General features: G+C 44.7%; 1 protein-coding gene across 3 annotated transcripts in view; it reads right to left on the bottom strand.

The window, feature by feature from the left end:
- pfkpa (phosphofructokinase, platelet a) overlaps nucleotides 1-27,847 on the bottom strand; it is a 146,056-nt gene that overhangs the window by 63,233 nt on the left and 54,976 nt on the right. For 2 of the 3 annotated variants that reach the window (XM_085987601.1, XM_085987600.1), the window contains 6 exons: nucleotides 23,691-23,768; nucleotides 18,890-19,079; nucleotides 14,382-14,547; nucleotides 5,295-5,339; nucleotides 5,057-5,165; nucleotides 2,387-2,482 (listed from right to left, as the gene is read on the bottom strand). In XM_085987601.1, coding sequence (XP_085843727.1) covers nucleotides 2,387-2,482; nucleotides 5,057-5,165; nucleotides 5,295-5,339; nucleotides 14,382-14,547; nucleotides 18,890-19,079; nucleotides 23,691-23,768 — 684 coding nt within the window. Of the gene's footprint in view, nucleotides 1-2,386; nucleotides 2,483-2,754; nucleotides 2,851-5,056; nucleotides 5,166-5,294; nucleotides 5,340-14,381; nucleotides 14,548-18,889; nucleotides 19,080-23,690; nucleotides 23,769-27,847 lie in introns of all 3 variants that reach the window. The other variant, XM_085987602.1, reaches the window with a different exon arrangement.

The following is a 27,847-nucleotide window of genomic DNA, read 5'->3' as shown; positions in this document are numbered from 1 at the left end:
ATACTACTCTCTACTTCATTTAGGCTCCTGACTATGTTCTAACAATCTCAAAAAAAAGCTATAAAACAATTGGGCAAACATAAAACCTTTATTTACAAAAGATTTAAATGTTGAACAGTTCTATATTCGAAAATAATAGTAAAACTGCTAAAAAAAATTTGTTTGATTCTCCTTTCCCCACAAAAACAGCCTCACTACTTTTCTTTAATACTCTCCTTTTGAGCTATGCAATGAATCTCAAAGTTGTCTTGCATTCAAAAATGTTCTAATTTTACTTTCTAGCTTAACGGGCCAAACTGATGCATCTATAATAGGAAAGGGAAAGTATGCATTACACATCCTAATCATAAGTTAGTGAATGAAATACAAAGCAGGCAAGTTGATTCAGTGCATGTTAATAAAGTAGTAAAGGTATAAGCAACACCATCAGACACGGTAAAAAGAAAACTGCAGCTGCCAAGTCAGAGGTTGCCTCAAGACACAGTCACATATGTAATAAAAATATACCCATATTATATGTTTATATATTATGGCCTAGAAATTCAGTGGGCTGCGCCACCCGTTAGCACCCAAAGAGGGCACTTAGTGGGTTTAGCGCCACTGGCCACGCTGCCCGCTAAATTTAGCGGGGCGCTAATGGCGGCGCTAGCCGTTAGTGCTGCGCCGCCACCGATGACGCCCCACTACCGCCCCGATCGCCAAATTTGGTAGTGCCCCCTGCTTTAACGCCAGTCGCAATTTGTGACCGGTTCAGGGGGGCCTACCTGCGGCGGTAGAGGCACTGAGGTGCAGGGCGGCATTTTTTTTGCTGGCCGCCTGCCAGCACCTCTTCACGCCGCCGTTCCCGGCCTCGAGCCCCCACCCACCCCCCCCACCCGCATTGTGCCGGCTGTGTCCCAAGAGCCCAGCACTTCTCCTCGGTGCCGGGCTCTTTTACCGGCACTTGCGATCTCTGATCGCGCTGCAGCAGGCCCCTCCCCTTTAAGAAGGGGAGGAAGGCCTGCAGTACCGCAGCACGCTGTGCCGCAGCGTGTGGCGCTGTGATTTTCAGTTGCAGCGCTCCAAGAGGGATGCGGGGCACCTCGAGTAGCGCCGCGCTTCCGTTTGGGGCGCTGAAACTGAATTTCCGGCGGGCGCTCGCGACTCCTTCCGGGGTGGTACTTCAGAGACTGCGGGGCGCCAGTGAATTTCTAGGCCTATATGTTTAAAGGTCTAATTCACTGGCAGGAATAGGAGCCTTGTCACTTTTCTTGCTAACCATTCACTCTTTTTTGAAAAGTCTCAAACATTTAGCTGTTTTTAAGATAAGTTGGAATAATATTCCTGCTACTTGACTAAAGCCACCTTTTTAACATGTACTGTCCTGAGGAAACGAATCCTTTCTACATAACCGGTTTGATGTGCTTTACAAGGTTGCTTTTTGACAGATATGGAGACAGATGAAACAGATCTATTATTGCATCTGTCATCAGAACTGACACATTAAGGGGTGAAATACCCAAGAAATGTTTTGTATTTCAAATCATTTACTTAAAATGAACATATACACAAATTAAAACTTGGTATAACTTCTAGCTCCAAAATAGATCATTAGTAGCACCAATGACAAGAGATCCACAAGACAGAAGTACACATCTCTGGAGTTCAACTCCTGCAGGACCACATTATGCCTCGATTTTAATATCCAGGAGCAAAACATCTCACTACCAAGATTCCAAAAGGATTACTGGGAATAAAATGGCTACCTTGGGGCATTATAAATTGCATCCACACTGTAGAAATTATTTTCTTTTTAATTGCGTTTTGGCTGTATGCACCACCAGTAATCCCAGAGGAATGGAATATCAGAATGCAATGGCTGTAGAAGGTGCACAGGCCCCTTCCCAACCTTCCAGGGAAAAAATAATTCACTGCTGATTGCATACTGCCAGTCTCTACCCCCTCCTTCACAATACAAAAGATGTGTGCTGGACAGGGGGGGACAGAGAGGAACAGAAGATGCAATTATTTCCGGGCACACGATAGTACCAAACTGCATTTTGTTGCGAGCTTTTCACATATTTATTGCATGCTGTATTTTGCTTTGAAAAACTAGCTTCCCGATTTTGATTCAAGTTACATGCCTATTCAATCCGTACCGCTCATAGCCTTCTCAATGACAGAACAGAGTACAAATGTCCCAGCACACCACAAAAAAACAGCAATTACAAAAGGGAACAGTATGGGCCAAAATTTTGATTAAAGTGCTGGTGAGGATTAATGCATGCGGCAGTAGTGTTGCAATTATGCACAAATGCATTCTAAAAGCAAGCAGTAAAAAAAGATAGAGTGGCATTGCAAGAATTGGTCAGAGCAGGAGTTGTACCACAAGGAGGTCAGTACTCACATCCTTAATTGTGTTGTGGGTAATAGATTCGTTGTAACAATCTATTGCCCCTTCCGCTATAATTATGATATTCAGCCTTTTCTTTCGCGCACGGTTCTGAGAGGAAAAAATAAAGCATACATGACACTACATCAAAGTTCAGGCATCAGAGCACATTCTGCCATTATAGTTTCCTTCCCAGGAGTCTTCTTGTAGGACAGAAATTCCTGCAATCTCTCCATTTAATGACTTGAAAAGAAAGAATTCTTTTAATATCTCATGATGTGAAAGTGATAACTGCAGACATCAGAGCAGAAGAACACACTGGGAGTGAAACCACTGGCAGCTGATGAGCTCCACCTTTGCCTGCATTTTTTCCAGGTACTCACATCCTTAACAATATTGGAAGAAATGGATTGTCCTTGTTGGTCAGTAGCTCCTTCTGCAACTATGATAATGTTCAACCTGGTGCCCCTGGAACGGTTCTAAAGAACGCAGAAAGAAATACTGGAAAAATGAACACTGTTATTTTGTAAGATGGCCGCCATCAAAAGGGTATAGTTTCCAAGGCTGTTTCATCAAAAACTTCAATTTGACTATATGGTTTGAAATTGCATGTGCAACATTATTCCTTTGTTCTGGTAGTTGAACAAAGGTGTTAATGAATTTATTTCGAATGAGTTAATGTCCTTGTTAACACAACAAAGATACGAATTTCACACAAATGCATAAAAATCACACGCATCATTCAGTGTAATTTCTCGATCAGCAACTAAAATTAATTTTCTTGCAGCAACACTTAAAACAAAACAAAAGTACTGAAGTAAAGTTACCAGTTTTGAAGGAGTGTTGTTCTATTTAGACAATGGTACATCTACATTGTATTCTACAGGGTTAATAGTCAAAAAGGTTATAAAAACATTGTTTTTTTTAAATCAGAATTTGGCTGAGGAAGATAGATGGAGGAACAGGTTGGCTGCTTTTGGTTCTGTTAAATTCTTAACAACAACAACAACTTGTATTTATATAGCGCCTTTAACGTAGTAAAACGTCACAAGGCGCTTTACAGAAGGGTTATGTGAGAAAAAATTAACAGACACACAAGAAATTAGGCAGATGACCAAAAGCTTGGTTAAAGAGGTAGGTTTTAAGGAACATCTTAAAAGGAGGAGAGAAGTGGAGAGGTTTAGGGAGGGAGTTCCAGAGCTTAGGGCCTAGGCAGCTCATAGCCAATAAATAACCAAAAACAAAGTAATTCTGTATTTAACGGTAGAGCATATGTTGACATCTACAAGGACCCAATATGAGGGTTTCCCATCTTGACTGGGAGATTAGGAAGTGTGAAAAAAGGAGATTAGTCTATTCTCACAGTATGGGAGGATAGGGAAACAACAGCAAAATAAGTAATTAAACTACTGGGTGTCACCTCAGACAGTTCCTCAAATATCTTCTGGACCTAATGGATACCTGCAAAACACTTTAGCAAAGGACCTTGTAGCAGGTTAACACTCGCATTCCATTAGGCAATGATGCGCTGCAGAAGAGCAAAAGCGAGGGCATAAAGGTTATGAACCATAGTGGGAGAGGTAGAAGAGGTGAAAAGGTTTGGTCAGAAATAATGGATTTTGAGAAGATTTTGGAAGGTGTAGAAGGTGAAATGGAAGAGGATGCAAGGTTTCTCGTAGGAGTCAACAGCAAGGGAGCACAGCTTATGGCAGGAGCTGAAAATGAAAGCATTAGTACACACACACACACACACACACACACACACACACACTAAAATAAAGATGAATATCTATAAACATCAATTGTTTGGGATGAATCAGTGGAGGGTAAAATGTATTGCGAGAGAGGGCGTTCATTTGAGGGATTCAGATGGCCTCCCAGATCATGAGAGTAACTCAACAGTTTACAAAAAGCATCTGAAGCCAGAGATTAACTACTTACATTTGCACAGAGATGTCTATCTAATATCTCTTACTGGCTTTAACACATATGATCACAAAAAGTTGTGTTTCTAATTTATGTTGGGCTGCAGCTGTAAAATGCTTATGGCAAAAGGTTAGTGGCTTCAGGATAGATACGCATATCATTTTTGGAATTGCTTCTCCTGCCAATGTAATACCACGGGTATCTGACAGAGAAACTTTATGATGCTGTATGAAGTAGTATCATAGAATACTGCACAAAGATGATTACCAGTTGTACAGCTTAGAATCTGACAGTATATTACATTATGCAAAAGAATTAAGATCTCTTTTAAAAGGTGAGGTTCCTCTGGTAATTTTAGCAAAAAAGGTTGGCGGAACTACAAAACAGAATTTCCTCGTTTTGTTCTTGGGCCAACTTTTTCACTAAAATTAATCGACAGGAAGAATTTCACACCCCAACTCTCAGTTACCTGCAACCAAATTATTTGCCAATGGCAGTTAAAAAAAAGTTTCAATCATAAAATGAAAAAAGTGAATTCCAACTGCTCACATTCGGCTCCTGTGGTTTATGTTACCCGAGACACTCCTTGGTTTCATACCTTGTAAGATATTCCCAACACACTGGCTATCCAATATACAGTTTCGTAAGTATACCGCTTTCAAATTCAGTGTTTCTACAAGGTCTGGGATTTCTGAAATGCTCTATTGAACTTAGTTTTACAAAATCAGCAACATCATGCCTCACTCTATAGTGGTTTACCTCAGAGAGTTTCTGGCACATCTGATCCTCCCAGCCATCGCCTGGAGGGCTTTCAGGGATGAAGACCCAGTCCGCACCACAGGCCAAAGCACTTACTAGAGCTAGATACCTAAAAGCATGACATACTTCATTAAATTTCAAATGATTTTTTTTTTTTTTTTAAAGTTCAAATCACTGCCACCATGTTGATCTTAAAATTATTAATCAAATGTCACAAACAAGTACAATGTTTGCTCACCCACAATGTCTACCCATCACCTCCAGCACAAATGTCCTCTGATGGCTGCAAAAGAATGTTGAAAGAGTTACATTATTAACTACTTTATATCTTCACTCTCACATCTACTTCCACAACTTGCAACAACCTGCAGTGTAAAAGCTTGAAGATTGTTATTATGTATTAAGTACATTGCAGGATTTAAAAACACGTTTTGGCTTTTAAAATTTTTTTTTTTTTAAAGTGTATGACCATGGTCATAAAGTTCTATTTTCCATGCAAATATGCGAGGTGGGCATGAATGTTCTGCAGAAAGCACATACAGCAAAATAAAGGTACTGCTTGTGCTTCCCTTTGAGAAATGGCTGGCACTGATTTTAGCTCTTACACATACTGATTCTATATATGTACAGAAATATAAAAAAAAATCCAGCACAGACAAGAATCGATTCTGTTACATAAACATTGGCAAAAGAGACATTTGGGGTGTTTTAAGCTGCTGACTTCTAATTCACTGGCATGATTGCTCTTCTAGGCCTACAATGACAGAATGCTGGCCCCAGAACACACCGTCAAGCGCAGCATGCACTGCAAGATACTATCTAGAACGTTAGTGTGGTTAAGTGCATGACTGAGTGAGAGTGAGAAGGAGTTAAGGCATAAAGGCTGGCCCAAAACTTGGGGAAGAGGCCTGCAGCTTTACCCTTCCCTACTCCTTCAAGGCTCTTGTTTACGAGGGTAGCATCTCTCAAAAGAGTCAAGTGCTTGTAAATTCTAAGCACTTTACCAGTTTTGGTCTGTTGGCCATTATTAGGCAGCAGAGAAATAGTTTTGTTGTAAGTTGGAGTTCATAAACAGTGAAAGACCTATGCCCAAATTACCAATAGGAATTGTTCGGGAGTTAAATTGGAGATGTCTATCAGGAGCCCAGAAATACAACAAAGTCAATCAGACTTAATTATTAACCCAGTAAACGACATGATTTCCTCAAAAATTATAGCACAATATCGACAGACTACTGAACACACACAAACAATGCAATAGTGTCTCATCTTTCCTCTCAGTCTCCAACATAAAGCCTCAGGATACAAATTATGTAATCAGTCTAACAATGGAGCACATCCAAAAGAAATGTTAACTAGTCCTGCCAAACAGAATCCAACAGATTGCCTGACAATTATTTTCCAAATCCTCATTTAAAATGTTAGTGCCCAGTTCAGTACAAAGATGGGCAGAGTCCATCTCATGTTACAGAAAATACCATGGCATATAACTGGAAGATCAATTAACACTCCTGAGCAGAACTGGTTAAAAATGACGTCCACAGCAACACTGCTTGTGTGAAATAATTTGACATTGAAAGAAAAAACGGAGGCGATTCCAAAAGAAACCACCACCATGAAGAGGAACTGTCATTATAAAGAGATACAACGTGAGACAGCCAACAATGAAACTGGAGAAAGGATAAACTAGTAAAACCGATACCGCAACATCCAAAAATTCCACTCCCTGCAATGGAAGGGGGAATACTGGGTCGTAGCACAGTGACCAGAATACAGAGAAACTGGATACAGGAAACTTTTGTTTAACCGGAGGTTAAATGTCCGGAAAGCTCTATCTACCGGCAAAATTCAGGAGCCGTTTCCTATAAGTTTTTTTACTTCTCGTTGCTTTTTTTTTCCAGTCAGGCTCTGCAAGGTCTAGCTGAAGCTGTTGCTTAGCTACAGAGATGCTTTTAAGCTGCGGCCGACTGTTTTGAAGCTGTTGCTAAGCAACAGGGTTTGTTGATTCACACGGAGCTCAAAAGCTCCGTATGTTTTAACATTAGCGCTGGTTTCTACGGCAGTTTTGATGGTACGGCACCAGCTTGGTCCTGTCAGTGCCGGATACCAGAAAGTTTCCTGTATAAAAGAATATAAAAACTGGATATAAAAGGAACAGCAAACATGCTCAAACTTGCTTCTTGGCTGCCATATAGGATCAAGCCACACAATGGTTCAGAATCCCTGAACCTGTTAGAACTAGCAAGGGGGAATAGGGACAAGGATGGGGCCAGGGGGAGTGCTGTGGAAGAGGTGGTGAAGTGTAAAGTTGCTTATTCAACTCCCACTCAGAGGGGGAGTTGTCCATTATGTGCCCAGATGTATACTGGGTCTGATGAAGTGCCCCACTTAAAATGCTAACCTTAATCCTTCAGATACTGACTGATCTGCTGTCTTTTCTCCGAGTTAAAATACCGAAAACAAACCTTTAATACAATTTGTGCGGTAAAAGTTGAATGTTAAAGCACCAGCAATTGAAGCACATTAAAAAGTGGACGACTGATCTTTCAACTTATACGTATACCAGGAATACATCTTGTAAAGGGAGCACTGGATATTCTTTCATTTAAAAAAGCCAAATGTTATACTTGATGCAGAAACGATAAAGTATGTCGATATGGTACCGTTTTCTGCAGTGCACAGGTGAGCATCATATTCTGCGCCAACCAAAAGCTACAATACATGAAAGTTTCTTTTCTCCACAAAGGGAGTAGGAGGGAGGAGAAAAAAGGGCACAGACCCTACTAATGTGCCTAAAGTGTTACCGCCTGTAGCATTCTCACACATTTTATGTGGTGTACCTGTTTCCAACCATCGTGCAAAATACTACACCATCAAATGAAGTACATTTGATCTATGAACAGAATTTCTCAATTGCAGGCAAGGACTTATCAACATCTTCCCAAATGTCATAGAAATATTTTCTTTACTAGAAAACTGCTCTTCTAACCAATTTGGTACACTTACTATCTATTGCCATGTAAGGGTAGCAGGGACAAGAATTGGTTTTACAGTGCTCGTGAGCTATTTTCTCTTCTGGTACACAATTTGGCTGGGGGTGGGGGTGGGGATGGCGGGGGTGGAGACTCGAAATATGTAAAAACGATCTCATTCATAGCTAGCAAGTTTCTGAAAGAGCACTTGTAGCCACAGATTTCTTATAATCGACAAACAACACACTAGATTATAATCTTTTTCTCTGTACTTGAACGAGTTGTACTGGGAAATGAAAGCAGGGATATTAAAGCAGGGACTTCAACAACGTAGAGCTCCACCCAGCAGCACTGAACAGGAAAAGAAGAAGAAGGAGGAAGTTACCACATCAAAATGGTATCGCAAAGTGCAGAGTCATTTTAAATTCACAGCAAGTGCACAAGGCCTTAGGCTACAGTTGGAATAGTGTAAACAGTTTTTGTGCACCCTACAAGAATAAAAAAGGAATGGAACAGGTTGAATGTAGATTCACGTGGACATTACTAAGGATGCAGGGTTAAAATTAGGAAGAAAGACCCGAGAAGTTGGGCCGTTTCTACTAAAGCTGAGAAGATTAAAAGGCAAAAACAGAAAATGCTGGAAATACTCAGCAGGTCAGGCAGCATCTGTGGAGAGAGAAACAGAGTTAACGTTTCAGGTCGATGACCTTTCTTAAGAACTGGAAAAGGTGAAGAGATGTAACAGATTTTAAACAATTGCAGGGCCATTACCATCTCCTTTTGCTTTGTACAATCATCCCTTTTGTCATTTAATCACTCATGCCTCCATCCCATCACAGACCTTCCCTTTTGTTCTTTTCTCACCTCCCCCCTTTCAGTGATCTGCACTTGCTTGAAATCGGCTACATCTCTAATTTTTTCCAGTTCTGACGAAAGGGCATGGACCTGAAACGTTAACTCTCTTTCTCTCTCCACAGATGCTGCCTGACCTGCTGAGTATTTCCAGCAGTTTCTGTTTTTATTTCAGATTACCAGCATCTGCAATATTTTGCTTTTGTAAGATTAAAAGGCAACCTGATAAAGGTCTTCAGGATTATGAAAGGTCCTGGTACATCACAGTAATATTGTGGCACTGGACACGACAAAGGCACACCCGGCCCAGTCGACCCTGCAAAGTCCTCCTCACCAACATCTGGGGACGTGTGCCAAAATTGGGAGCTGTCCCACAGATTAATCAAGCAACAGCCTGACATAGTCATACTCACAGAATTATACCTTACTGCCAATGTCCCATACTCCTCCATCACCATCCCTGGGTATGTCCTGTCCCACCAGCCAGGGGTGGTGGCACAGTGGTATACAGATGGGAGGGAGTGGCCCTGGGAGTCCTCAACATTGACTCCAGACCTCATGAAGTCTCACGGCATCAGGTCAAGCACGGGCAAGGAAACCTCCTGCTGATTACCACCTACCACTCTCAGCTGATGAATCAGTACTCCTCCATGTTGAACACCACTTGTAAGAAGCACCGAGGGTAGCAAGGGCACAGATGTACTCTTGGTGGGGGGGGACTTCAATGTCCATCACCAAGAGTGGCTCAGTAACACCGCTATTGACCGAGCTGGCCGAGTCCTGAAAGATATAACTGCCAGTCTGGGCCTGCAGCAGGTGGAGAGAGAACCAACACGAGGGATAAACCTACTTGACCTTATCCTCACCAATCTACCTGTTGCAGATGCATCTGTCCGTGACAGTATTGGCAGGAGTGACCACCGCACAGCCCTTGGAGTTGTAGTCTCATCTTCACACCAAGGACACGCTCCATCTTGATGTGGCACTACCACTGTGCTTAATTAGATAGATTCAGAACAGATATAGCAGCTCAAAACTGGGCATCCATGAGGCGCTGTGAACCATCAGCAGCAGCAGAATGGTATACCACCACAATCTGTATCCTCATGGCCCAGTATATCCCTCACTCTACCATTACCATCAAGCCTGGCGACCAACCCTGGTTCAATGAGGAGTGTAGAAGAGCATTCCAGGAGCAGCACCAGGCATACCTAAAAATGGCTACAACACAGGACTACAAACATGCTAAACAGCATGCTATAAACAGAGGTAAGCAATCCCACAAACAACGGATCAGATCAAAGCTCTGCAGTCCTGCCACATTCAGTCATGAATGGTGGTGGACAATTAAACATAACGGGAGGAGGCTGCTCCATGAACATCCCCATCCTCAATGGTGGTGGAGCCCAGCACACGAGTGCAAAAGACAAGGCTGAAGCGTTCACAACTATCTTCAGCCAAATTTTAAAACAACTACTTTTACAACAATGACAGCAACAGCAACCACTTAATGCAGTAATGTCATATTGCCACCCCACCGTCTCAAATCTGAGACAATCAGACAAGGTTCTATAGAAGTTTAACATGACTTCTCTGCTTTTGAATTCTCTTCCCCTAGAAATGAGCCCTGGTACTTCTATGGCTTTTTTAACCTGCATTGCTACTTTTAATCGTTTGTGAATCTATATCTACTCCTAGATCTCTTTGCACCTCTACCCCACTTAGACACTCATTCCTCCTACCAAACTGCACCACCTCACACTTATCTATATTGAAATTCATTTGTCATTTACATGCCCATTCTGCACGTTTATTTATGGTAGAATTAATTAAAAGCTTTTCGTTCATCATGTACAAACTCTATTTTATAAAAAATTACTTGTCAGAAATGACTGGGATATAAAAGAACTGCATAATAATGCATTAACACTTCAGAAACTTCACTCAGTTACATGGTTATGCATTGACAAACAATCCAAACGCCCATGGTGAGCTGAAAGGCATATCTATTCGTGCAATTTGTATTAATTTTAAAATGTTCAACGTATTAGCCCATCCCTCAAGTCACTATAGCAATGGTTGCACAAGCAGCAGGAGCAGCGACTTTCCCATGGCACTGACGTGCTGTACGTCCACATAAGTAATTAGAATATTAATCACAAGGCAACCAGACAACCAACAAATATAAAGTGCTGTAGTTCTTTAGTTCATAGTATTTAAAAGAATTGAACAAAAATGGGTATCCCTATTTTCAACTTCAATCACTTCCATTAATAAACGTTGTTTTCTTGAACCAGCACAGCCCCCATGTAACATGTCAGAAATGCAGCACTTATTCACAAGTGCAGAAAAACACATACACAATTTGCATCACCGAATTAACAAAAAGCAGGATAAGCTATGATTTAACAGAAATAAACAAACATTCATTTTTCTTCCTGGACAGGAGAACCAATCAGACTGACTTGGAAATGTTTACTAATGTGTTGACGTACAGATGTTAATTTACGAATTTCACTTCTAATGTTTTTCTCTCAAACATTCTTCACAATATTAATCCCTACTCTTATCACGAAAAGTGTTATTTTAGGTAGTTTCTAATTAAATAGGGGGAAACAAACTCTCAATTTTTAATCTCCTATTTCAAACATTTATACCAAATCAAAATTGTACATCAGATTAATTTTCTGTCTTTCTCAATAAACAAATAGTAGTTTCTTCTAAAGTAGCTTCCTGCAATTGTTCTACATCATTACATAACTCGTGGGTCTATTCTCCAATAAACGTTTAAGAGGAAATCTATATTTACATTATTCCTGGGAATTGTTAGGACTATAGAATGACAGATAAAATAAAATGGGGTTTTTTTCCCCACTTTTTTGGTTCTCTTCCTAAAAGTCTTAATGATATATATATTTTCTTTTTAAGTCAATAAAAAGCAATAGGTAACTCCTACAAATCCTCCCCGCCCTCCCCCTCCTCAACAGCATTGTTGCATGTTTGTGTAAAGCTACTCACTTCAGTCAATCGTTCAAAATCAAATACTGAGAAATTTCAATTTTAAAATGTTTTAAGCAGTTCAGAACCTCTTTAAAAGCATTTGGACTTCAAGACTTGGTTGAAACTTGTTTAGATGAGAGGAAATTTGATTTTTGTTTCGGTTTCTTCCAAAATCATATTCAAAATTTAGAGGGGGAAAAAGTGTTTAACACTCATTTTTTGTGAAAAGTTCATTAAAAATCTTTAAATTCTTTCAAGTCTCGTGGCAGCTTTGACAGAAGTTGCTCAAAGTTTCTCTTTCCCTCTTCAATGCTGTCTTTAAACATACAACAAAAAATAATAAAATAAACTCTAATTCCAAACAGAGTTCAAATAAAGTGGTTAAACTTCCTAAGAAGGCTATCTATCCCCAGCCTTGGCGATGAGTTGGGATCAGTTTTGGAGAAGTTGTTTTCTCTTTTTCTGCTGACATTCCCTCCGTCTCAACAACAACTTGTATTTATATAACGCCTTTAACGTAGTAAAACATCCCAAGGCGCTGCACAGGAATATTTTAAGACAAATAATTTGACACCGATCCACATAAGGATAAATTAGGGCAGGTGGCCAAAAGCTTGGTCAAAGAGGTAGGTTTCAAGGAGCGTCTTAAAGGAGGAAAGAGAGGTAGCGAGGCAGACAGGTTTAGGCAGGGAATTCCGGAGCTTAGGGCCTAGGCAACAGAAGGCATGGCCACCAAAGGTTAAGCGATTATAATCAGGGATGCTCAAGAGGGCAGAATTAGAGGAGCTCAGATATCTCGGGGGGGGGGGGGGGGTGCAGGGTTGTGGGGCTGAGGGAGATTACAGAGATAGGGAGGGGCAAGGCCATGGAGGGATTTGAAAACAAGGATGAGAATTTTGAAATCGGAGCACTGCTTAACCGGGAGCCAATGTGGGTCAGCGAGCACAGGGGTGATGGGTGAACAGGACTTGGTGCGAGTTAGGACACAGGCAGCTGAGTTTTAGATGACCTCAAATTTACGTAGGGTGGAATGTGGGAGGCCAGCCAGGAGTGCATTGGAATAGACAAGTCTAGAGGTAACAAGGCATGGATGAGGGTTTCAGCAGCGGATGAGCGGAGGCAAAGGCGGAGACGGGCGATGTTAGAGGTGGAAGTAGGCAGTCTTTGTTATGCTGCAGATATGTGGTCGAAAGCTCATTTCAGGGTCAAATATGACACCAAGGTTGCGAACAATGTGGTTCAGCCTCAGACAGATGTTAGGGAGAGGGATGGAGTCAGTGGCTAGGGAACAGAGTTTGTGGCGGAGACCTAAAACAATGGCTCACAGACTCTGAGGTACAAACAGGGGCACAAACTTTTTCCCCTCTCATATAACATGATTTAAATAACCCTGATAAACTCTTTCAAAAAGGGGACAACACCTGGCAAAATCTAACTGAAACTTACCGTGGGACATTCAACATCACTTTCCTGTATTTTTTTCTGGCTTTAAACAATTTTCTGAATTTTTAAAAAAAATTAGCATTTTTGTTTCACCGGGGGCTTAAAGCTTGCTTGCTTTAGCCGCCTTCCAGCTGTCATTGTACATGTGCTGTGTCTCCACCTGTGTTGTTCCAAAGTGTGGCCAGCACTCAGTCCCAGAGAACGGACTACACGCGCCTGAACCCTCACCCCTCTCTCTAACCACCTCTCCGATCCTCGATCTTCCCTCCCACTGGCCACCAATGGATCCCCTGACCTCTGCATGGAGCCGACGAAAGCGTGGCCCAACTGGATACTGCGCATGCGCGGCTCCGGCATACCGCACGCAGGTGCGGAAGACTGCAAAGGCAAATAATCAGAGCGCAGGGAATTCTGCTGTCCAGCTGAAAGGTCAAAAGTTCAAGGGAGAAAACCAAACCCCTCCTGGTGATACACAGCAACCCATCGACCATTGGAACACACACTACAAAAGCTGCAATTGGGATCGGCTCTGAGGTTGCAAGACTCACAAACAAGTCTGTCTGGATTCCCGGGGTCATTGTGTATTGGGCCCCACCCCCGCCGCCGCTGCTGTCCAGCTCTCTGCGCGGCATTTCAATTCAACTGCTCGGGAGTTTGGGGATCAGTGCATGTGCGCACACCCGCACGCACACACCTTAGGAGGGAACAGTGCCTATAAACCGGTGGATGGGATCTATGCACCACTGCAAGATATCCTGCCACACAAATCATGGGTGCCTTTTGCAACAGAACAACTGGCACATTGTTAAAAAATGAATACAGTGGCCCTGAAATTCTGTAGTGGTTCTCAGTCTCCACTTGAACACCTCAAAAAAAAATGGCGGACAGTTGGCATGACATGGTTATGCTTTTTGGGGAGTTTCTGCAGGTCACTTGCCAGATTTATAGTGGGAGACTCCCTATGGAAGTTCGGGGCCTATAATTACTCAGTTCTAAAATATAAATTCATTAGCAAACCACCAGTTCTATGGGCAGTTTTGTTTCTCTCCTAGATTTACCTCTGAGCCGTGGTCATGATGGCATCCACCACTTCAATAATGCGGTGCAGAGCAGAGTCTGTACCAATGGTCATATCTGTCCCACAGAAATCATTGTCAATAGATCCAACCATGCCCACAATGTTTAAGTGGCTGTACTTCTGAGCTGCTTCCTCATCAATTTTATCTAGGTCGGGTAGGAAGGAAAAAACAATGTTACCAGAAACCATCTGAATACCTCAACAGTCAGGACCAACAGATCCAAGATGCAAGTAATTCAGAGCACTTTTCATCTGGTAAATCAGAATAAGGCATGTACACAGTGAGAAAGATTATACACATTGTGAAAATAAAAAAATTGAAATTCTGGTATCTTTAAGTCAGCAATGTTACCATTGTGATAGAAATTATTATAATCCATTAAATTCAACTGACCACAATGACAGTGAAGTCAGCACTTTCTCCCCAACCCAGATTACACCTTTAAATTATGTTCCAGGATAGCCTGATTCTCAATCTGCCCTGCTGGTACTTTTGCTAGAGAGAAAAACTAAAACTTACTAATAGATGCAATATAACGTGGATAAATGCGAGGTTACCCACTTTGGTGGCAAAAACAGGAAGGCAGATTATTATCTAAATGGCAATAGATTGGGAGAAGGGGAAGTGCAAAAAGACCTTGGTGTCCTTGTGCACCAGTCGCTGAAGGTAAGCATGCAGGTGCAGCAGGCGGTTAAGAAGGCAAATGGCATGTTGGCCTTCGTAGTGAGAGGGTTTGAGTAAAGGAACAAGGATGTCTTGCTGCAGTTATACAGGGCCTTGGTGAGGCCACATCTTGAGTATTGTGTGCAGTTTTGGTCACCTTATCTGAGGAAGGATGTTCTTGCCATGGAAGGAGTTCAGCGAAGATTCACCAGGCTGATACCTGGGATGGCAGAATGACGTATGAGGAGAGATTGGGTCGATTGGGCTTGTACTCGCTGGAGTTTAGAAGAATGAGAGGGGATCTCATTGAAACTTATAAAATTCTAACCGGACTGGACAGACTAGATGCAGGAAGGATGTTCCCGATGGTCGGGGAGTCCAGAACCAGGGGTCACAGTCTAAGGATAAGGGGTAGGCCATTTAGGACCGAAATGAGGAGGAATTTCTTCACCCAGAGAGTGGTGAACCTGTAGGCCTAGAAATTCAGTGCCCTTAGCACCGATTTTGCGGCGCTAGAGGGCCTAGCGCTGCAATTGGCGCCGGTTCCTAAATTGCCTGGGGCCCTTCCGCGGCGGTAGACCGGTAGCGCCGCGCCGGCACCGATGACGTCATCGGTGTGCGCAGCGTCCCGGTTGCCGTGGTAACCCGGCCCCAAGCCGAAATTCAGTTGCAGCCGCCTCGCCAGTGGCAGCCGCAACTAAGACTCCGGCAAACGAGTGTTGCCGGAGTCTGCGCCGGCGCTTTAAGGAGGCGCGGCGGCCGGCCGCTTTCCCGCCGGCCGCCTGCCCGCAGCTCCCTCCCCGGACTTCTCCCCCCCCCGGAACAGATGCAAGCCCGGCACTTGTCCGAGGTGCCGGGCTCATTTTTGAAGAGATTTGCGCGGGCCGCGGCCGGGTGCAGGCAGCTCCTCCTTAACGGAAGGAGGAGGCCTGCACTTCCCGAGCCTGCCGCAGCGCCGGAATAGCGCCAGTTTTCAGGCGCTAAAACCCTTCAGTAGCGCCGGCAGCCGTTTGGGCGCGGCGCTACTGAATTTTTGGCGCGCGCAAAGGGACTTAGCGCCGGCGCTAACTTCCGGCGCTAAAGCCCTGGCGCAGCGCAAACTCAATTTCTAGGCCGTGGAATTCTCTACCACAGAAGGCAGTAGAGGCCAATTCATTAAATATATTCAAGAAGGAGTTGGATATATTTCTTAAGGCTAAAGTGATCAAGGGGTATGGGGAGAAAGCAGGGGCAGGGTACTGAATTCGGATGATCAGCCATGATCGCATTGAATGGCGGAGCACGCTCGAGGAGCTGACTGGCCTACTCCTGCTCCTATCTTCTATGTTTCTATTGGCCAGGACACCAGGAAAACTTCCTGCTCTTCTTTGAACAGTATGACTGGATCATTAATCAGAACAGGCAGATGAGGGCCTTGATTTAATGAAGGGAATTTTAACCCCCAGGACAGGCTGGAGGGGAGGGGGGTTAAATTCATAAAACTCTGAAACCCGACCCCAACCCTGCTCTCGAGAGGCGGGTCAGTAATTTAAATATGCTAATTCAGCTGCGTGCCTCAGATTTTGGCAGCCATTTAGATTTAACAGCTGCAGGCTGGGTTTCCCAGGGCTCGTGATACCTGGCAGCTGAAGGGAGGAGAGAACAGCCGGATCCAGCAGGTAAGTGATTTTTTTTTTTATAAAGAGCACAGCTTGTGGGCCAGGAGGAGCAGGAGTGTTTCCACCTGGCCCCCCGCAAGCTAACCTGCCGGGATCGGCCTCCCTCCCCTTGATTGGTACTTCAACCCCTCCCCCGGCAATCTCCAGGCCGATCCATGATCTCTTCCCACCGTCCAACCCAGCAATCTCCCCCTGCCTCCTCTCCAGTCCCCGGCTGCAGCCTACTCGCGCAAGTCTTCCCGCCTGACAGCCAGCCTCTCAATCGGGCTGGCTGCCTGCTGCGAAACTGAGAGAAAAAAAATTTGAATGAGGTCGTGCTTCTGGGTTTCCTGGACTCTACATGGTCCCTCCCCTCTTCCCACCCGGCACCCCCGCCTCTCCACTCCATATAGCCCCCCCCGCCACACACTTGCTCCATATACCCCCCCCCGCACCCCCCATTCCTGCTCCGTATAGCCCCTCCCCCATCCCTGCGCCGTATAGCCCCCCACCTCCGTCCATATAGCCCCCCCACCTCCGCTCCGTATAGCCCCCCGCCCCCTCATCCCCACTCCGTTTAGCCCCCCGCCCCCAGCTCCGTATAGCCCCCCGCCCCCCCGCTCCGTATAGCCCCCCGCCCCCCACCCCCACTCCGTATAGCCCCCCGCTCCGTATAGCCCCTCGCCCCTACACCCCCGCCTCACTCTGTATAGCCCCCCGCCCCACCCTCCGTATAGCCCCCCACCCCCGCTCCGTAGCCCCCTGCCCCCTCATCCCCGCTCCGTTTAGCCCCCGCCCCCCTGCTCCGTATAGCCCCCCGCCCCCCCACTCTGTATAGCCCCCCACCCCATATAGCCCCCCATCCCCGCTCCGTATAGCCCCTGCCCCCCCATCCCCACTCCGTACAGCCCCTGCTCCCCATCTCTGCTCCTTATAGCCCCCGCCCCCCCATCCCCGCTCCGTACAGCCCCCGCCCCCATCTCTACTTCTTATAGCCCCCGCCCCATCCCCACTCCGTATAGCCTCCGCCCCATCTCCGCTCCGTATAGCCCCCGCCCCCATCTCCGCTCCATATAGCCCCCGCCGCCCCCCATCCCCACCAATGTCTCATCTGAAACACTCCAATAATACTGCACTGAAGTATTAGATTATGTGAAGTTCTGGAGCAGGATTTGAGCACTCGAACTTCTGAGCTGGGAGCACTACAAACTGAATTAAACAGATACTAATGTTGCTCGCTGACACTTGAAACAGTTGAGCAGTACTTTGCTCAAACTGTCTGGGTTTGGGTTCACAGCTGCACCAGTTACCTTCAGAAATCATATTTTAAACATCTTTTCATACCTTCAGAAGTTCACTTTTTAGCATCTTCTCTGGAAAATGATCAGTACTGACACAGAACTGCTCCGTACTAATCAATATAAGTGGATTGGGAAAGTACAGTCTTCAATGCCACGGGGTTTGGGCATTTAAAAATTGATCAATGCATCTGTAGGATCACTACGAGCAGTGATCAATACAAGTGGATTTCACCATAACCTGCCCCCAAAAATTGACTATATATTTACAATCATGCTGTATGCTGCAGGCAGAATTCCTAATGAGTAGATGGAGTCAATAGCAAACATGGAAACACAGCTAAAATTCTACCATTATAAAACAGGATCAGTACATCCCTGAATTCAGTAATCATTTTAAACAGTTGGCTTTATTTCATTTGATGGAGTTACTGTTTGGCCACTGTTTCATTTTCAAACCTCACTGAGAATTAGAGGTTCTCATTATTAAAAAGGCCTGTGGGTCAAACAGGTATCAATACTTCTACTTGTGAGTTAAGTTACACCAAAACACAAATATTGCAGAATATGCAAGAGCCTCAAATTTATTTATCTTCTATAGCAGTAAGCCAACAGTTACTATCTAGCATTCTCTAAGGATTAATCTTTTAAATTCACCATTATAGATACTATCCATATTTCTTCTCCAAGTCCATAGCGATATGACACTTATACTGCCAACTTCAGTACTCGGTCACCGTTTACACAAAGATATTATGATAAACGGTCACTGTATGCAAAAAAAACTCCACAATTTCACAAGAAGTATAGTTACGCAGAATGCCAATGCACGTCATACGCTATCAAGCATGCTAGAGGAAAATCCATACAACCTCAATCCAAGACTTACCTCCTTCAACGAGTTCCTGCAGTAGTCCTTTCCACTCTTCACGGAAGAGATTTGCACCGGTTAAGCTACCATCTCCACCAATAACACACAGATTGGATATCCCACGCTTTATGAGATTGTGGGCAGCCTGGAGACGACCCTCGTGGGTACGGAATTCCTGGCAGCGTGCGCTCCCGATAACTGTCCCACCCTGAAAACAAAGCAAAAGAAAATTGCCACTCAGCAATAAAAATGTAAAACTGCACTCTACCCATATGAATGGAAATTTAGGGTGAAAAATTGAGTGGCGCCTCCTTTGGGGTGCTACTTTTAGCGCCCCGGAAAAATTAGCATCCTCACGACCGAAATTGAGTGGTAGCGCCCCAAGAGGGAAGCGGGGCGCTACTGGAAGCACCTTGCCTCCCTCTTGGGGCGCTGCAAGGGAACATCGTGGCATTACGTGCCGCAGTACGCCACGCCTTCCACATATTACAGGCCTTCCTCCCCTTCTTACATAGAAACATAGAAGATAGGAGCAGGAGTAGGCCATTCGGCCCTTCGAGCCTGCTCCGCCATTCAATGAGATCATGGCTGATCATCCAAATTCAGTACCCTGTCCCTGCCTTCTCCCCATATCCCTTGATCCCTTTAGCCTCAAGAAATATATCCAACTCTTTCTTGAATATATTTAATGAAGTGGCCTCCACCGCCCTCTGTGGCAGAGAATTCCACAGGTTCACCACTCTCTGGGTGAAGAAATTCCTCCTCATTTCAGTCCTAAATGGCTTACCCCTTATCCTTAGACTATGACCCCTGGGAGAGGCTTTGTGCAGCGTGACCCGGGGGATCGGGAGTGCCGGCAAAAGAGCCCGGCACTCATGGAGAAGTACTGGGCTCATGGAGCGCAGCCAGCACTCCGCGGAGGGGCGGGTAAGCAGGCCGGGGACAGCAGCAGAGGCAGGTGCTGGCAGGTGGCCAGCAACAAAAATGGCCGCCCAGCACCTCGCCCTTAAATAGTGCCGCCCCGGCCACAGGTAGGGCCCCCGGCCCTGTCGGACATAGCGTCCGGCGCTACCAAAGATCGTGGTGGGGCGCTGCACATGGCGATGACGTCATTGCTGGTGGCGCAGCGCCGTGGGGTGCTAATGGTTAGTGCCGCCGCTAACCTCCCGCTGAATTTCGCGGGAGGCGTTGGCGGCGCATGCGCCCGGGCACAAGTTGCTTTGCGCCCCGTTAGCGCCCTTAGGGCACCAACGGGAGGTACAAAGCAACCGAATATTTCCCCCTTAAACTCTTAACTTTACTATGAATGCAATCACAGGTATTGCCAAAACTTGGAACGTTACTGGACTGTGTAGGCTGGGCTTTCCTTTTCCCAGCCCTTTCGCCTGCCAACCTGAACCCGTGCCCAATTTCCGGGGTCAGGGGTCATTAGCAATTTACGGCAGCCTCCTGACAGAATTCTGCAGTGGGACCATCAGAAGATACAGGTGCCTTTATAAAGTAGAAGAGCTCAAAAGTCTGGAAGAACTGTCCTCGCCGAAATGGAGGCCTTTAGCAGGTAACTTTTGGGGACGGGGGTGTTGGGAGAAAATGGGCGGAGAGGAGGCCACTTCTTTGTTCATCAGGAGACTCAGGACCTCCTTGCCATTACTCCAGGGACTGCCAACCTGGGCTCCATTGGTGGAACTGGGTAGCAGAAAGAACAGCAAGAAAATTCTCCTCATCATTAATATTTGCATGTGGCAGCTGGGAGAGGGGTGATCGCCAACAGTCCCAGTGGGGGCGGAGGTAAGCCTCACTGCCCAGTTTTCCCTATTATTTCAGCTATTTTCCCCACTCAATTTGGGGCAGGATAATGGAAAAAAATCCAGACCTCAAAGCCACAACATGGAGCTTTATATGCAGTTTAGTATATTTTCCATTTTTAAAAAACAATAGCAAATGACAGAGAAGCACGTAAAAAGATCTCTTCATTTATCCTCTCTTCCCTAAATTCACTGTGGTAGAATTTCTTTTAGAATTCTCCTGATCTCCAAGAGTAACTTCAGCAGAAGATTGGTGGAAACCTTGGAGAAATGGCATAAATGGCTGTTTCTCAAAGGTTCCTGGCCATCTTCCTCTGACATTATAGTGGGAGTTCAGAGCAGCTACGAAAGAAATTCCAGGTGACCATGTTCAAAATGTACAAGGGGAGTCAAATGGTCTTTATCACTTCAATTGCCGTTTCCCACTGTGAGGAGGAGATCTAAAAAAAGGGAATAAGAGGGGCAGAGAGAGAGTATGAGAATAGATTAGGGCTAACATAAAAAGGGAACCCAAATATCTTCTATAGAAAAAGTAAATAGTAAAAGGGTAGCCAAAGGGAGGGTGGGGCTGATTTGGGACCAAAAAAGGAGATATTCTTGTGGAGGCAGGGATGGCATCACTGAGGTAATAGATCTGTACTTTGCATCTGTCTTCACTAGAGAAGTGGATGCTGCCAATGTAGCAGTAAAAGAGGAGGCAGTAGAGAAATTGGATAGGATAAAAATAGATAAAGAGGAGGTACTTAAAAGACCGGCAGTCCTCAAAGTAGAAAAGCCACCTGGTCCGGTTGGAATGCATCCTCGGCTACTGAGGTAAACGTGGAAATTGCAGAGGCTCGGGCCACAGTCTTCCAATCCTCCTTGGATAGGGGGGTGGTGCCAGAGGGTTGGAGGATTGCAAATCCTCTATTTAAAAAAACAGGAGGGATAAACCCTGCAAATACAAGCCAGTCAGCCTAACGTCGATGGTGGGGAAACCTTTAGAGACAGTAATCTGGGACAAAATTAATTGGCATTTGGAAAAGTATGAGCTAATAAATGAAAGTCAGCTCAGATTTGTTAAAGGCAAATCATACTTGACTAACTTAGAGTTCTTTGATGAAGTAACAGAGATAGTTAATGAGTGTAATGCAGTTAATGTGTATATGGACTTTCAAAAGGAATTTAACAAAGTACCACTTGTTAGCAAAATAGGATTAAAGGGACAATGACAGCATTTATACAAAATTGGCTAAGGGACAAAAAGCAGAGAGTAGTGGTGAATGGCTGTTTTTCAGACTGGAGGGAAATATACAGACAGAGGTTTTCTCCAGGTGCCGGTATTAGGACCACTACTCTTTTTGATGTATGTTAATGACCTGAACATGGGTTGACAGGGCATAATTTCAATGTTTCCAGATGAAACGAAACTCGGAAATATAATAAACAATGGGGAGGATAGTAATAGACTTCAGGAGGTCATACACTGGTGAAATGGGCAGAGAAATGGCAAATTAAATTTAACGCAGAGAGGTGTCAAATGGTACATTTTGGTAGGAAGAAGGAGGAGGCGATATGAAATAAACGGTACAATTTTAAAGGAGGTGTAGGAAGAGAGAGACCTGGGGATGAATGTTCACAAATCTCTGAAGGTGGCAGGACAAGTTGAGAAGGCTGTTACAAAAGCATATGGGAGCCTTGGCTTTATTAATAGAGGAATAGAGTGGAAAAGCAAGGAGGTTATGCTAAACATTTATGAAACACTGGTTAGGCCTCAGCTGGAGTACTGTGTTCAAATCCGGGCACCACAGTTTAGGAAGAATGTCAAGGGCAAGTACAGGGTGCAGAAGTGATTTACTAGAATAATACCACAGATGAGGAGCTTCAGTTATGTGGAGGGACTGGAGAAGCTGTGGTTGTTCTCCTTAGAGCAGAGGTTAAGAGAAGATTTGATAGAGGTGTTCAAAATCATGAATGGTTTGATAGAGTAAATAAGGAGAAACTGTTTCCCATGGCAGAAGGGTTGGCAACCAGAGGACACAGACTTGAGGTGAATGGCAAAAGAACCAGAAACATTTATTTACATAGCGAATTGTTAGGATCTGGAATACACTGTCTGAAAGGGTGGTGGAAGCAGATTTAATAGTAACATTCAAAAGAGGATTGGATAAATACTTGAAGGGAAAAAAATTTCATGGCTATGGGGAAAGAGCAGGAGAGTGTAATTAATTGGATAGCTCTATCAAAGAGCCGGCACAGGCACGATGGGCCTAATGGGCTCCTTCTGTGCTGCAAGAGGCAGTTCCACGCTAAATGTTCAATTCCAGCATTAAAGTAATCATGGGTCTTTACTCGCGCTCCATTTTCATGGGAACATTGAAACGGAAAGGAATCTCTCACTCCATCTCACTCCACCTTCACAGGTGGGAACTTCGAGTTTTGATGAAGGGTCACACCCAAAACCTGAAGTTATATTTCTCTTTCGGTTGCTGACCAACCTTTGTACTGGTTTCTTTACACAAACAAACAAAACAGTATTCCTTTCAAATTGATCACTGCAATATGGCATGAAGTGAACCAACTCTAATTAACTTGCATTTTCGGATATCTATTATATACTGATAATTTTCTCAATCAGAATCCATAATTAATTATAAATGTATAGTAATGATAACCCCTTTCAAATAGCATAAACGTCACACAGCAACATCAGCAGATGGCAATCTTAGAGCCCAGAAGACAGTGAAATACTGCTGATTGAAAAACTGTAAAGCATTCTGCACCAAGTGTAAATGTCAGATTTAATAGTAAAATCATAAAGTCACCAATGCACAAAGTATTTAGTGATGAAGTAATAGTTTAACCTTTAGTTTTTGAATGCCATCCAAGGACTCACTTTTCTTACGCAATTTAGAATGCATTTTTGCATGTTTCTATTCAATGAAAGCCTTGGACACACTCCCAGTTAGTCAGAATTTCCATAAAAGGAGTCATTCCTATCTTCTACTTCAAAACATTGCACTATATTTACTTACCACTTGCAAGATACTGGAGACATTTTCCCACTTTGCTTCTACAATATTATCCCCACCATCCACCATCCCTTTGTAACCCTGCAAGAGAGCGAAAAACAAATTATTGTAATTGAATTAATCTAAGCAGTTTCTGATGTCATATGGAAAGCATTCTGGAACACTTTTTAACAATGCCAAAACAAACATAACCTTACCCTGTGACTGTTATTTGCAAACAGTAAGCACAGGATCCATAGTTGCTGCATTAGAAATTGGCTTTCATTTGCTGTATTTATCTATCCTTCAGCCAACTTCCTTCCTGCCACACAGCCTCTGTCTGCCAGCTGTCAATAATCTGGGTTTACAGACTTTCAACGAGGGACCCTCATTCACATAAACATTTAAAAAATCAAAGATAGGAAATCACAATAATTTCTTTGTAATGCATTGCTGTCGCCTTTGTGATCCTGCAGTTGCCAAGAAGGTCTGCAAGTTACCTGCTCCCAGGGTTCCACCAATGGTGCACAGAATCATTTGTTTATAGAAACATAGAAGATAGGAGCAGGACCAGTTCCAGGGAGCAGCGGCAGCAGAGAGGAGGTGAGCCCGGTATGAAAACCAAATCAACAGCAGAGGAGAGAGGTAAAAAGTAATCAGAGTGTGACGTCACCAGGGAGCAGGTAAGTGATTGGTTGGTGAGTATTTCTCTCTTTTCAATACAAGCTTGACTTCTGTGGTGTTAAATTTCTAGGGTCTCTGGTGTAGTGGGGACAGTTGGTAAATAAAGCGCCCTAGAGTATACCTGTAACTGGGGTATTGAATACATTTTTTAATTAATTAAAGGAGTAAGTCATGGCAGGAGAGTTCAGACCCGTGTTCTGCTCCTCTTGCTCCATGTGGGAAATCAGGGACGCTGCCAGTGTCCCTGACGACCATGTGTGCGGGAAATGCATCCAGCTGCAGTTACTTGTAGACCGCATTGCGGCGCTCGAGCTGCGGGTGGATGAATTTTGGAGCATGCGCGATGCTGAGAGGGTCGTGGATAGCACGTTTAGCGAGTTGTTCACGCCTCAGGGTAGGGCTGCACAGGGGGTGACCATCAGGCGGAGCAACAGAGGCAGGCAGAAAGTGCAGGGAACCCCTGCGGACATCCCCCTTTCAAACAAGTATACCAAGTTGGATACTGTTGAGGGGGATGACTCACCAGGGGAAGGCAGCAGCGGCCAGCTTCCTGGCACCAGGGACGCTTCTGCTGCTCAGAAAGGGAGGAAAAAGAGTGGGAGAGCAATAGTGGTAGGGGATTCTATCGTAAGGGGAACAGATAGGCGTTTCTGTGGCCGCAAACGTGACTCCAGGATGGTTTGTTGCCTCCCTGGGGCCAGGGTCTGGGATGTCACTGAGCGGCTACAGGGCATTCTTAAAGGGGGAGGGTGAGCAGGCAGAGGTCGTGGTCCACATTGGGACCAACGACATAGGAAGGAAGGGGGATGAGGTCCTGCATCAAGAATTTAGGGAGCTAGGTAACAGATTAAAGAGCAGGACCTCGAAGGTTGTAATCTCTGGATTACTCCCAGTGCCACGTGCTAGTAAGTATAGGAATGGGAGGATAGAGCAGATGAATGCGTGGCTAAAGAGTTGGTGTAGGGGGGAGGGTTTTACTTTCCTGGATCACTGGGCCTGCTTCTGGGAAAGGTGGGACTTGTACAGGTCGGACGGGTTGCACCTGAACCAGATATCCTTGCGGGGAGGTTTGCTAGCACTGTTGGGGGGGGTTTAAACTAACTTGGCAGGGGGATGGGATACAGAGGGGAGCTGAAATAGGGGGTGATGTGCTGCCAATTATAGAGAAAAAAACAAGTCAGCTTGGTAGACAGGGCAAATATATAAGGGCAAGGCTGGATGGCATCTATTTTAATGCAAGGAGTCTTGCAAATAAGGTGGATGAACTGAAGGTGTTGATAAACACATGGGAGTATGATATTGTTGCTATCACAGAGACATGGTTGAGGGAGGGGCAAGACTGGCAGCTCAATATTCCGGGGTACAGAATCTTCAGGCGAGACAGAGGGGGAGGTATAAGAGGAGGGGGTGTCGCAATATTAATTAAGGAGTCAATTACTGCAGTAAGGAGGGATGATATATTAGCAGGGTCCTCGAATGAGGCCATATGGGTGGAGCTTAAAAACAAAAAGGGGGCAAGCACTTCGCTGGGAGTGTACTATAGGCCTCCAAACAGTCAGGGGGAGATAGAGGGACAGATATGTAGGCAAATCTCAGAGAAATGTGCAAATAATAGGGTAATAATAATGGGGGATTTCAACTTTCCCAATATTAACTGGGATAGTCAGAGTGTGAAAGGCTCAGAGGGTGTAGAATTCTTAAAGTGCATCCAGGAGAGCTTTTTGAGCCAGCATGTAGAAAGTCCTACAAGAGAGGGGGCGGTACTGGACCTAATTCTAGGGAATGTGGCCAGCCAAGTGGAAAAAGTGCTAGTAGGTGAGCACTTTGGTGATAGTGACCATAATATGGTAAGATTTAAGGTGGTCATGGAAAAGGACAGGGATGGGCCGGAAATAAAGGTTCTAAATTGGGGGAAGGCCGATTTTAATAGGATAAGGCAGGACCTGGCCAAAATGGACTGGGATCAGCTACTTGTAGGAAAATCCGCATCAGAGCAATGGGAGGCTTTCAGAAGGGAGATTGAGATCATACAATGGCAACATGTTCCCGTAAAGGTCAAGAGTGGTTCCAAAAACCATAGGGAACCTTGGATGTCAGGGGATATACGAGAATGGATTAGGAAAAAAAGGAGGGCTTTTGGTAGATACAAAAGGCTAAAGACGGAGGAAGCCCTAGAGGAGTACAAAAAGTGCAGGGGGATACTTAAAAAAGAAATTAGGAGATCAAGGAGGGGCCATGAAATAACACTGGCGAGCAAAATAAAGGAAAATCCTAAGATGTTTTATAAGTATATTAAGGGTAAGAGGATAACTAGGGAAAAAATAGGGCCCATTAGGGACAAAAGTGGCAAACTATGTGTGGAGCCGGAAGATGTAGGTGGGGTTCTAAATGAATTTTTTTGCATCTGTTTTCACTATGGAGAAGGACGATGTAGACATAGAAATAGGGCAGGGGGACTGTGATATGCTCGAACATATTAACATCGAGAGGGAGGAGGTATTGGCGGTTTTAGCTGGCCTAAAAATGGATAAATCCCCAGGCCCGGATGAAATGTATCCCAGGCTGCTGTGTGAGGCAAAGGAAGAGATTGCGGGGGCTCTAACACATATATTCAGGACCTCTCTGGCCACAGGGGATGTGCCAGAGGACTGGAGAACCGCTAATGTAGTACCATTATTCAAGAAGGGTAGTAGGGAAAAACCGGGGAACTACAGGCCAGTGAGCCTAACATCAGTGGTAGGAAAATTATTGGAAAAAATTCTGAGGGACAAAATTTGTCTCCACTTGGAGAGGCAAGGATTAATCAGGGATAGTCAACATGGCTTTGTCAAGGGAAGATCATGTCTGACTAATTTGATTGAATTTTTTGAGGGGGTGACTAGGTGTGTGGATGAGGGTAATGCAGTGGATGTGGTATACATGGATTTCAGTAAGGCCTTCGATAAAGTCCCGCACAGGAGACTGGTCAAGAAGGTAAGAGCCCATGGAATCCAGGGTGCCTTGGCACATTGGATACAAAACTGACTTAGTGGCAGAAGGCAGACGGTGATGGTCGAAGGTTGTTTTTGTGACTGGAAGCCTGTGGCCAGTGGGGTACCACAGGGATCGGTGCTGGGTCCCTTGCTGTTTGTGGTCTACATTAATGACTTGGATATGAATGTAAAAGGTATGATCAGTAAGTTCGCGGATGATACAAAAATTGGTAGGGTGGTAAATAGCGAGGAGGGTAGCCTCAGTCTGCAGGACGATATAGATGGGTTGGTCAGATGGGCGGAACAGTGGCAAATGGAATTTAACCCGGAAAAGTGCGAGGTGATGCACTTTGGGGGGACTAACAAGGCAAGGGAATACACAATGAATGGAAAGACCCTAGGCAAGACGGAGGGTCAGAGGGATCTGGGTGTGCAAGTACACAGATCCCTGAAGGCGGCGGAACAGGTGGATAAGGTGGTAAAAAAGGCATATGGGATACTTATATTCAATGCCTCGGCTAATGA

This window comes from Somniosus microcephalus, chromosome 5 (genome assembly GCF_052327205.1).
Source record: "Somniosus microcephalus isolate GS21.2 chromosome 5, FLI_Smic_1.0, whole genome shotgun sequence".
NCBI lineage: Eukaryota > Metazoa > Chordata > Chondrichthyes > Squaliformes > Somniosidae > Somniosus > Somniosus microcephalus.
Note: the sequence above shows the minus strand (reverse complement) of the source record. Positions and strands in the feature narration are given on the sequence as shown.